The following is a 13,184-nucleotide window of genomic DNA, read 5'->3' on the forward strand; positions in this document are numbered from 1 at the left end:
CATATACTTATTATCTGTACTTTAATAACACTCCTGATGATCTCTTACTACACTTTATAATAATTGTACATATACTTATTCTCTGTACTTTATTAACACTCTTGATGAACTCTTACAGAACTTTATAATAATTGTACATATACTTATTATCTGTACTTTAATAACACTCCTGATGATCTCTTACTACACTTTATAATAATTGTACATATACTTATTCTCTGTACTTTATTAACACTCTTGATGGTCTTTTACTACACTTTATAATAATTGTACACATACTTATTCTCTGTATTTTATTAACACTCTTGATGGTCTTTTACTACACTTTATAATAATTGTACACATACTTATTCTCTGTACTTTTTTACCACACCTGATGATCTCTTACAGCACTTTATAATAATTGTACATATACTTATTCTCAGTACTTTATTAACACTCTTGATGATCTCTTACAGCACTTTATAATAATTGCAAAACTAGGATTGTGCTAGGCCATGTTGATATACAAGTGAGCAATGATTATAAATGTATATATATTAATAAAATGTGAGTAAGATAAAATCTACTAAAGATACAATAAGCAAAACTAGGATTGTGCTAGGCCATGCTGATATACAAGTGAGCAATGATTATAAATGTATATATAATAATAAAATGTGAGTAAGATAAAAGCTACTGAAGATACAATAAACAAAGTTAGGATTGTGCTAGGCCATGTTAATATACAAGTGAGCAGTGATTATAAATGTATATATAATAATAAAATGTGAGTAAGATAAAATCTACTAAAGATACAATAAGCAAAACTAGGATTGTGCTAGGCCATGCTGATATACAAGTGAGCAATGATTATAAATGTATATATAATAATAAAATGTGAGTAAGATAAAAGCTACTGAAGATACAATAAACAAAGCTAGGATTGTGCTAGTCCATGTTGATATACAAGTGAGCAGTGATTATAAATGTATATATAATATTAAAATGTGAGTAAGATAAAAACTACTAAAGATACAATAAGCAAAACTAGGATTGTGCTAGGCCATGTTGATATACAAGTGAGCAGTGATTATAAATGTATATATAATATTAAAATGTGAGTAAGATAAAAACTACTAAAGATACAATAAGCAAAACTAGGATTGTGCTAGGCCATGTTGATATACAAGTGAGCAATGATTATAAATGTATATATAATAATAAAATGTGAGTAAGATAAAAGCTAGGGTTGTGCTAGTCCATGTTAATGTACAAGTGAGCAGTGATTATAAATGTATATATAATAATAAAATGTGAGTAAGATAAAAGCTACTCAAGATAGAATAAACAAAGCTAGGATTGTGCTAGTCCGTGTTAATATACAAGTGAGCAGTGATTATAAATGTATATATAATAATAAAATGTGAGTAAGATAAAAGTTACTGAAGATACAATAAACAGAGCTAGGATTGTGCTAGTCTATGTTAATATACAAGTGAGCAGCGAATATAAATGAATATATAATAATAAAACGTGAGTAAGATAAAAGATACTGAAGATACAATAAACAAAGCTAGGATTGTGCTAGACCCTGTTGATGTACAAGTGAGCAATGATTATAAATGTATATATAATAAAATGTGAGTAAGATAAAAGCTACTGAAGATACAATAAACAAAGTTAGGATTGTGCTAGGCCATGTTAATATACAAGTGAGCAGTGATTATAAATGTATATATAATAATAAAATGTGAGTAAGATAAAATCTACTAAAGATACAATAAGCAAAACTAGGATTGTGCTAGGCCATGCTGATATACAAGTGAGCAATGATTATAAATGTATATATAATAATAAAATGTAAGTAAGATAAAAGCTACTGAAGATACAATCAAAGCTAGGATTGTACTAGTCCATGATGATATACAAGGGAGCAGTGATTATAAATATATATAATAATAAAATGTGAGTAAGATAAAAGCTACTGAAGATACAATCAAAGCTAGGATTGTACTAGTCCATGATGATATACAAGGGAGCAGTGATTATAAATATATATAATAATAAAATGTGAGTAAGATAAAAGCTACTGAAGATACAATAAACAAAAACTAGGATTGTACTAGTCTATGTTGGTGTACAAGTGAGCAATGATTATAAATGTATATATAATAATAAAATGTGAGTAAGATAAAAGCTACTGAAGATACAATAAACAAAGCTAGGATTGTGCTAGTCCATGTTGATATACAAGGGAGCAGTGATTATAAATATATATATATATATAATAAATCGTGAGTAAGATAAAAGCTACTGAAGATACAATAATCAAAGCAGGATTGTACTAGTCTATGTTGATGTACAAGTGGGCAATGATTATAAATGTATATATAATAATAAAATGAGAGTAAGATAAAAGCTACTGAAGATACAATAAACAAAGCTAGGACTGTGCTAGTCCATGTTAATATACAAGTGAGCAGTGATTATAAATATATATAATAATAAAATGTATTATTATATATACTCACATTACTTACTCTCATTTTATTATTATATATATATTTATAATCACTGCTCACTTGTATATTAACATGGACTAGCACAGTCCTAGCTTTGTTTATTGTATCTTCAGTAGCTTTTATCTTACTCTCATTTTATTATTATATATACATTTATAATCATTGCCCACTTGTACATCAACATAGACTAGTACAATCCTGCTTTGATTATTGTATCTTCAGTAGCTTTTATCTTACTCACGATTTATTATATATATATATATATATATATTTATAATCACTGCTCCCTTGTATATCAACATGGACTAGCACAATCCTAGCTTTGTTTATTGTATCTTCAGTAGCTTTTATCTTACTCTCATTTTATTATTATATATACATTTATAATCATTGCCCACTTGTACATCAACATAGACTAGTACAATCCTGCTTTGATTATTGTATCTTCAGTAGCTTTTATCTTACTCACGATTTATTATATATATATATATATTTATAATCACTGCTCCCTTGTATATCAACATGGACTAGCACAATCCTAGCTTTGTTTATTGTATCTTCAGTAGTTTTTATCTTACTCACATTTTATTATTATATATACATTTATAATCACTGCTCACTTGTATATTAACTCTTTCGCTACCACGTTAATTGTTGACCAAACGATTATTCTGCCCAAGTTAATTCAAACGGATTTTCTAAAAAATCCGATATACCGTTAGTATTTAAGCAATATCTCAAAAAATGAAAACATATATCGTTTTACTTTTAAATGTATCTTATTCAGAACAAAATTCTCCACAAGATAGGTGTAAAATTGTTTAGCAACTCTTACTCTCACAAAATTCCTGACGCTTTTCTTTGCGTTGAACAAACTCGGTGTGTTTCTTATTGTCATGACGATAACGGTCTGGTTTTACCGTTTTTGAAAAAATAATTAGAAATGGAATTGTTGAACCAAAAATTTAGTTGCACGTCATTGGCAACAAGGTTGTTTCATTGGAAACAATTCTTTCAACAACATGTGGGGATTACTGTCTTCTCTTTGCAATATTTTGGAGCAGAGGATGTTCAATAGAAGATTTTCTAACAGTTATGCTAAAAATTTCTGAAACAGATACACGAGATCATGTAGTTCGAAAAACTATACTAGATAGATATGATTGGAATGAAAAAAAAAATTAGTAAAAGTCTTAATAACGAAGAAAATGAAGGTGTTGACAATGTACATATTCAAGGAACTTCCCAAATTGTTAAATTACTAGAAGATCTGACATAAAAATTTTTTTCTATATTTTACAATTGAATATACATATATACTTTATATCGAAATAAAGTTGGTAACAAATACAACCGAATATTATTTACTTTTTGATATAAGTTTTATATACTGATATACTCACACTGAGTTGGAGCTATCCTCAAAATAATCCACATATTAATCCATGTATGCCCCTTTACTAGTTCATCATCTTCATCTATTTACTGGTCGAGAAACTGTTATGGAATGGTTAAGCCAAACCAAACAGGAGAATTCCATAGGTAAACCTAGGAAAACAATCAAGTCGAATGCCAAGGCGCTTGTCCACACAACAGCCCCTGAAAACAGCGACACTCAACGAACTTAATCGCGAGTAGCCGGCTAACAGAATTCTAGCTGAAGCATACAAGCCTTATGGTATCAACACTCGATCGACCCAAATTCTCAAATATAAGTAGGTATCAAGAGATGGTTAATGAGGCAGAATATTCCATCAGATTATGCAACGCTTATATAGTGAATTGAAGAATGATGGGTGTGTCCAAAGGAATTAATGAAGCGAAAATAGTAAACAGATTTTCGCGAAATTGAATTTCGCGAAAGTGAAGTTCGCGAAATTGAATTTCGCGAAATTACACATTATATATATTATATAGTCAACTTTCGCGAAAGTGAATTTCGCGAAAGTGAATTTCGCGAATATGGATTTCGCGAAATTGGATTTCGCGAAATTACACATATATATTATATAGTCAACTTTCGCGAAATTGAATTTCGCGAAAGTGAATTTCGCGAAATTGGATTTCGCGAAATTGGATTTCGCGAAATTACACATATATATTATATAGTCAACTTTCGCGAAATTGAATTTCGCGAAAGGGAATTTCGCGAAATTGGATTTCGCGAAATTGGATTTCGCGAAATTACACATATATATTATATAGTCAACTTTCGCGAAATTGAATTTCGCGAAAGTGAACTTCGCGAAAGTGAATTTCGCGAAATTGGATTTCGCGAAATTACACATATATATTATATAGTCAACTTTCGCGAAATTGAATTTCGCGAAAGTGAATTTCGCGAAATTGGATTTCGCGAAATTGGATTTCGCGAAATTACACATATATATTATATAGTCAACTTTCGCGAAATTGAATTTCGCGAAAGTGAATTTCGCGAAAACTGTTTATATATATCGTTAGATCACAAAATTATTGAACCGCGACAACACTTCTACTTGTTATAAAACCTTCGAGCAAATATGCCTTTTCAATTCAGTTCATAATTTCACAATGAGTACCAGAGACAACAGAAAAAGGAAATTTCAAGAACGATTACATTGTGTAGATAAATGTGTGAAGCGATGGGGTTACTGCTCTCATGGAATGGAAATAAGCGTTCGGAAGCGAAAAGCTTGTCGATTTCTCTTACGTGAAAAGTTCTATCAAGATCTCAACGTAAGATTACGGTTTACAGTAAGTACTACAAATTCAATCTAGATGTTATGTAGGAATGATACAATGAATCTTCTCTTCTGAGTAGTAACTATGTGTTCTAGGCTGATTGTATTCATTGCAATTGCAAACTCCAATATCTTAGCAAAGTGTATGTTATATCCCTACTCAGATTAAAACAGATTATTTTAACTGAATATCCTCCTCTGTCTGTGTGTCCTAGTCTGACTATGTGATGTAACATATTTGTTTTTCTTATTGTCTGTATGTCCTACTCTAGCTGATTGCATATCCTATTCTGTCTGCATTACATCTTGCATATCATTCTATGATTCGATGACTAATGCAATTGAAATTTACAATTTAAGTTGGAGTCCATTGTGAATGTAGAGTCTACTATCTCAGCAAGGATATAGTAAACCATCCTGACTGTAATCATTGCAATTGCAGGCTCCCGTATCTCAACAGGAAGATTCCATTCAGAAAAAGGATGGATCTTCTTCTTCTTCAGTAAGTATTACATTATATTTGATTTTTAGTTTGAATGAATGATCTAATCTGATTGTATGTCTTACTTTTACTATATCTCACTAAAAATAATGTATGTTTTGATTGTAGACAGTTCATTCTCATTCGACAATGAAAGAAGAAGAAGAAAATTGGGATTGAATGAAATTCAATAGTCTTTTTTATATTATGTTTTAGCATTTTTATATACAAAACTTTTATTCAATAACATATCCATTGATAGTAAGTTTAAATCCCTATGATATATCATCAAATAAACTATATAAAATTTAATCATAATATCATTTCCTTAACTCATTACTGTCTTGATATACAGAGTTTATAATCTTTGTTTTAATTTCTCTCTGAATTCCTTCAGATTGCATGCTCCGTCAATTCTGAAAAGTTTTAATCCTGATGAAGACTTAGAGGCGATAGATAATTTCAGAATTTATGAAGTTTACAATCAAAATGAATATTCGTTCGCAGACACATCATTCTCATTCGGGATCGGAAAAAAGAAAATACATACAAGCTCCGACGATCTCGAAATCCATCCGCCACCGTCCGTCAACCCGTCGCCACCGAGCTCTCCGTCAATCCCCGAAACGGCACGGAAGAGCGACCTCTACCGGACGCCAACGAAATCCGATAATCCCAAATACAACCGCGAATCGTCTCGCGGCCCGACTCACCACTCGGCCACCGACACCACCACCGCGACGTCACCAACCAACTCACACCATTACTCGCACCACGAATCACACAGATCGCCATGACTCACACCATGACTCAACACCGCCTAGCTCCGCCCCCCAACTGTCAATCAAACAGATCCTGATGTGATGTCACTTCCTGCTCCCTAAGCTCCGCCTATTATGTGTAGATCTGCTCTCACTATACTACTGGTTACTGTTCCACCAGAAGCTATCCATCAAAACTTTGAATACGACGGTACTAAAAAATATGACAGAATATGGTAGTATTTTGTCGTTGAAATTTTATTAGAACAGTGTCTGCCAAAAATGGTTGAATAAATAATTAATATTAATAATGTTTGTACACGAATGTTTGTAAGTATGATAGCCTCTGTACATGTATTCTACTATCGCCTTCTCGAATTACTGTTGAACACTCAGAAGACAACTTCTACTGAAGTGCACTTGACTTATATTAATATTATTAACCAGAATTATTCCATTGTAGCACATTAAGTGAGAAGATAAAGTTTTTGGTGCACAAGGCAATGTCTTCGGCACCAAATGTTGCTTTTAAAGCGTTCTCTTCTGGCATATTTTTCCTGCAATTTCTACAATGGTACAGTACATACCAGCAAACGGAGGGTGAGAAAGAAGCAATCACCATTGCTGCAGAAATATCTCCTCCTAAGGTAATCTCTTTTACCAGACGTTATCGAAGAATGTGCTGTAGCCTTGTTACTTACTAATACAGTGTCGGGCGTCCGGCTATTTTCATTTGCTCAGCAGTTTTAGGTTTGGGCTATTTTATTATAGATGGAACAAACAAAATGCATGAATATCTAGATTGAAAATAGCACTGTTGTACATATTTAACACGCATGAACCTGCTCGTTTGTCATATGTTGGCAAGATGTAATTTTAACCCATGTACATTTATAAAAAAAACATAGTGTTTTAAGTATATTTTAATATATTTTTATTTTAGTTGGGTAAACTATCATATTATTTGATAAAGCTAGAGGTTTGCTATTTAGTGTAACTATATTTTTTGGATGTTTGCAGTGTCCTGAGAGTGATAGAATGGGGGGTCTGAGCTGCCCAGTTTGTAAGAAGACCCGAACTAACTCTACGGTACTGAGCACTAGTGGATATGTGTTTTGTTATCCTTGTATTTATAAATACGTGCAAAAGCATGGGAAATGTCCTGTGACATCATTTCCTGCTACTCTAGACCACTTGATCAAATTATACATGCCAGACACATAGATATTCCTAATTTCTCAAATCCTTTTGAGACACTTTGAGATACACAATTGAAATTTATCTACTCCAATTTTGTTACAATTGCTTCATGATTGTTGAAATGATTTAGAAAAATTTCTTTCCTCCTTTTTAGATTGAATGCTTAAAATTGGTGCAAATCGTGTTCAGTCTGCCATTCACCATATGCAACACACTGTAATTGCTGATACAAGAGATACATAAAATTTTATCATTGCTGGTTTTTCACATAACATTTCATATTCATCATTTTTGTACTATACAACCTTGGTGATATCTGATCATTTTTTACAATAATTTATAGCATATTGAATAAAATTAGATCCAATATATAATATGTATGACACAGACTGTGTGCTATTCATCTACTGCTCTATCTGTTAGCACCAGATTATGTTCCACAATGTAGCCAGAGGGTCATGTTTCTTTAACGGCCTTCCTCGAAGCTAGCGTTGCAGTTTCTAAAGTGATAAAAGGCAGAGGGCAATTGAAAACTTGACAGTTAAATGTTAGTATAAGGCAATTATGAGGTTTGCAAATGCCACTTCCTCCAACTGTTTCAGTGTTTCACCAAAAATGTATTGGAACCAGTATATAGATTTGTAACACGATAGAAGCTGTGAACTAGCTCAGATTTGAAATAAAACTTTTAATTTTCTGCCTGCTATGAGAATCACCAAGTAATGACTTGCTACAGCTAAATAGTACAATCGACCACTGTAGTATTTTATTGTCATCATAAAAACTGTCCTATACTCATTATAACAAAAGGAAGTTGCATTCCCACGCAGTGGTAACCACATTGGAGAAAACATTTAATCAGATTGCAATTATGAAGATGGAAAAAAGAAAAAACTAATAAACAAAAATACAGACAAATGAGGTCATGGTTAGACTTGTCAAGTGGCAGTAGCTAGCCATTGAACGGTTTTTCTATCATCCACTTGATTTCTCTACCACTTTTTGTTTACAGACCCTTCTGTGTTGACCCCCTTGGTGTGTGTGCGTGCGTGCATGGGTGTGGTGTGTGTGTGCGCGCGTGTGTGTGTGGTGTGTGTGCGCGCGCGTGTGTGTGCGTGTGTGTGTTTTATATGCAATATTATTAGTTGCATATTGTGTAGCACAGCATAGACTGAAGTTATATTAATTGATTCTATATTAATCGATTCATGCATATATGGGGAAACACTTAGTTGTTATCTTTGTCAACTGTAACATGGATAGAGAAATCTCAAGTCCCGTTTATGTGTCATAATAATTGTTTTAGACAATTAGTTTTAGTAAAGCCAAGTTATTAGTTACGCCCTTTTTCTCTGTATAGATATAATCTTTAAGCTTTCATTGTAACAGCGTACACTTCCAGCGTTTATCAAAAAATTTTCCAGCTAAGAAGAGGAATGAGGTTAGTATGTTTGCAGATTTTTTGATTGAGATTTTTATTTAAATCTGTTAGTTGATATGAGATATAGCTCACTTTTGCTGTAGTCCTTGCGCACAGCATAAACTACATATATGTAAACAACTACTCAATAAAAGAGAGTGCTTACTGCAGATGGATGACCTGTGTGCAGCATATACAGCTGAACTGCATTTGACAAGCAGTCTGCATACAGCGCATACTATAAACATGGCCAATGTATGTAAGAGTACACAATATAAACAAGTATGACATTAAATGCTGAGTATTTACACAAAAAATGGAGATGTGTAGCTTGAAACATTCCAAGTCAATAAAGACTATCAGACTCGCCTACTTCCTCAAAGTTTATCAAAACTATCATAATGTAAAGATGAACTATAAATGTATATAGCAATATACAAATATATTATTTACTGCCTGTTAGTTTCGTAAGCACGTAAAATATTTACATACACCAGCTACCTTTGTAAAATGAGTTTTCTCAGCTATAGAGGGGGCATGTTTTTCTCAATGATATTTATTAGGCTGTTATAACAAAACTCTTTCTGCAGCATCCAAAGTCAGATCAGAATCAAAGTGTAGAATTCTACATTGCATATAGAGCCTATAAAATGATTGAGATGATATAATATGATAAAATGTACAAGAGTTTTATTTTTATTTAATATGCAAGTAAGTTGGTGATTATACCATTTCCAGACTTGTGACAGCTTTACCTCTAAAGTCAGTAGCTATATTCCACAATTTTATGTGCAACTAAGTAATAAATAATCATATGCTTCTATTTATGTAAGCTATTTTGATGCTATTTTAGTAGTGGTAACTACAAAACTAGCTGTGCTGGCTTGGCTAGTAACAATATCATTACATTTAGCCAAGCTTCTAATATTTTTAAAGCTATGTTCAGCTATTTTCAGTGATTATGTGTAAGTGAAGACTAATCAAAAAGAACATTTATTAGCTTGTAGCTTTCATGGAGGTAAGTACCACTTACAATAATGTTTAGAATTTAAATTTACAAAGGAGGCTGACTTGGTAAATAGGGTTAATTTGTATGATTTATAGTTTAAAAAGAAAGTCACTGCTTGAAACCACAGGAACATCCTAGTAACATCTTTGTACCGATATAGACTCACTGAAGATACTAGCTATTCAACAAAAAGGAGCTAAAACTGGCCAATGAAAATACAGAACCATGTGACAGATCTCCTATTTTGTAGCAATACTACATGATTCTATAGCAATTGTTGTATGATAAAAATTATCTGACACTTTGTAGTGTATTGCTTTTTTTTCTGCGCAAGCTATGAAGGTTCTCAGTAGTTGCATAGTTTTAAGTAGCCTGTGATTCTAAGGGTACTGCAACCTCAAGTTAAAGACTTGCGCCAGCTATGAGTGGTGGCTATGAAATTTGACCAGTGTGTGCTGTTGAGGCCTTGTTCTTCCTTTACAGACCAAGCTGGTGACAGAAATAACAGTTACTCGTATCGAAACAGTTAGTAAAACTGAAGTGAGAACAATGACTAGCTCTCCACCATCTCGCATTATTCCTGGTTTACACACAACATCTGCTCCAAAAGTATGTTTTGTGTTTTTATCCTCTGGAATCTGTATGTTATACAATAAACTACAATAAATGGTGCTCCAGCTAATGCCAAACACTAACATAGGAGTTTGAACTAAAAGTCAAATTTGTATATTATCAATTATATTATTTGAAAATCACTGTTTTAGGTTTATTTTATTTGTGCCTGTTTGACACTCTGTTCTGCGACATTATAGAGTAACTAACCTACAGTTTAAGGAAGTCTTACATTGTTTAACGGTGTCAAAAGAAAGATACTTTTAAATGGTCCGGTGAAATATAAAAAAAAACTTTCTCGTTGTTGCTTCACTTGTCTTCAAATTTAGAAAATAAAAAAGCTTTCTGGTCAGGGATGACAACAAACTGTTCAGAGCATGATTTAGGTACGTAAAAGTTGAGTAGCTTCCCCTTTTTACAATAACCTTTATTGTTCAATTTGTAGTCTTCATCAATTTTTGATTTGCTACTCGCTACAGAAAACAACAGAGAAGCCTGCAGTAAAACTTCCACCTCCACAGAAACCGGCATTTCTGCCTAAAGATCGTGAAAAACTGAGCACCTCCAAAAGTGACCAAACGGCTAAATGGAATCAGTTTGTCAGCGAATCACTGACGGGAAAAGGATTGTCAGCTATACCCGGTCTAGGCTCCTCCTTTGTGGATGCCTTTAACAAGTTCAACAAATCAAGTGTAACTCAACAGTACACTAAGGTTAGCTGTAGGTATAAAGATTGGTGTGCAGCAGAGAGTAGCTGTTCATATTGAGACTACTGCATGATAGAGTCATGCTAAGAAAAAAATAATTTTATAATATTAACACAAAACTGAGTTATGTCTAAAAAAAGCCATACCATAATTATTGCAAAACACAAAATCACTCCTTTGTGCTCTAATATATTTGTAATAAATCCACATTCAAATAGCGCTCTTTTATCACAATATCATGCAGTTTTGATAACCTAAACAAAGGGAAGTTTGCTGATTGTTTTGTACATGTATAACTAACTAGAGTGGGTGAACAACTTTTCTAAAATACAATATACAAGTATAGTGACACAGCGTATATGTAAACGTATTATATTCTCAATACCGTCTGATCTGAGTTCTTAAACCCAATGTGTTACAGATGCCTGTTTGAAAAGCAAATTTTTTGAAACTCTAAAATGATTTTTTTAATTACAAGTAATGTAAATAATCTTAATTCGATTTTAGAGAAGAGAACAAATCTTTTCAAGTGTTTTCACCTTATCTTATGCTGTACGATAAGAGGGCAGGTTACATTATGAAGTACATTGAATTTCTCACAAATACTATTAATAAGGAAAGACACAGCACTACAACTCCAATGGCTGGGATTGTAGTGCTGTGTCTCAAGCAGCTCGTACTTGTTTAAATAAACTCTGTAGAAAATATAGTTTAGAAATACTTTGTGTTTTATTATAAGAAAAAATAAAAATGTAGTCATATACTAACAGACTAAACAAAACAAAAAATGGAGTCAGTATTCAATAAACCACAATCAGTGTGTCTGTTTCAAGTTCTTCAAGTTTCAAATTTTTGTTTGGCACCCGAAAAAACAGTTTAAAATTATTTTTTTAACTCTGGTCTGTTTAAGATCTGACATGTTCGAATGTCTAGCAAGCTGTAGTTAATATAGATGGGTAGTGTTTACAACCCAACACTGGATACATATGAAAAACATGAGCCACAAATTCAATTAGTTGGTTTCTACAGTTACTCTTTTAATTTTGCATCTCAAATTGTGATTTTGCATCAAAGACCTTGTATTGTCTCTATAACTACGTTTGCACATTCTGGCTGCCTGTTATTATTTTAGAAGTAGTTTTGTCTTTGCTCTTGCATGTCAGTAGTATTACTCATTTTAGTGTAAACCAAAATGATTGCTGATAGGAACAGCAAACAGTTTGTTTCAAAAAATATCGGATTCAACAGAAAGAAGGAATGAAGCCTTATTGTTCAAATCGCTAACACACTACTCAAGCCGGGTTAACATTCAAAACCGCCATCACAGTTTACAATGGTCAAGCAAAAAATTTAAACCAAGTCTAACATTTTGGTTGATATAACGTCTTTTACACCAGTGTTTACTTAGACATTCCATTCCGTCAGTTTCCTGTCAGCAAGTACAGACTAATATAAACCATGCTTAAACCAAAAGACAAAAAATGAAAAAGGTGTCTGGAGGTTTGAACCCGAGCGGTTATTGTTGTAGGTATCACAGTTGCTGGCGCAGTACCTTGTACTAGATGGTGATGAGAGAGCCTTTAAAAGCTGGTTAAGGTATGAAGTGAAAATTCCAGCGACACAACTTATCAACACTTGCTACAAAGCGATAAAGGAGTGGTGGGCCCACCATAATCACCGAGTGTAGTCATAGCACACGGCTGCACATATTCTGTTTATTATGTTTGTAATGAAATATAAACTGTTATTTCTGTACATAAAATAAGG

General features: G+C 32.7%; 2 protein-coding genes across 3 annotated transcripts in view; both read left to right on the forward strand.

Annotated features, from left to right (window-relative positions):
* The window catches only part of LOC137391592 (peroxisome assembly protein 12-like), a 29,947-nt gene extending 21,948 nt beyond the window's left edge, over positions 1 to 7,999 (forward strand). For both annotated transcript variants that reach the window (XM_068078107.1, XM_068078108.1), the window contains 2 exons: positions 6,933 to 7,116; positions 7,490 to 7,999. In XM_068078107.1, coding sequence (XP_067934208.1) covers positions 6,933 to 7,116; positions 7,490 to 7,693 — 388 coding nt within the window. In that variant the 3' untranslated portion in view covers positions 7,694 to 7,999. The remainder of the gene's footprint in view (positions 1 to 6,932; positions 7,117 to 7,489) is intronic.
* Positions 8,000 to 10,101: 2,102 nt separating this feature from the next.
* On the forward strand, positions 10,102 to 13,104 carry LOC137390763 (uncharacterized). The gene is made up of 4 exons (XM_068077082.1): positions 10,102 to 10,107; positions 10,582 to 10,707; positions 11,190 to 11,423; positions 12,946 to 13,104. Exons 1-4 carry the CDS (start codon positions 10,102 to 10,104, stop codon positions 13,102 to 13,104), a joined length of 525 nt encoding a protein of 174 aa, XP_067933183.1.
* The last annotated feature ends 80 nt before the right edge of the window (positions 13,105 to 13,184 follow it).

This window comes from Watersipora subatra, chromosome 3 (genome assembly GCF_963576615.1).
Source record: "Watersipora subatra chromosome 3, tzWatSuba1.1, whole genome shotgun sequence".
NCBI lineage: Eukaryota > Metazoa > Bryozoa > Gymnolaemata > Cheilostomatida > Watersiporidae > Watersipora > Watersipora subatra.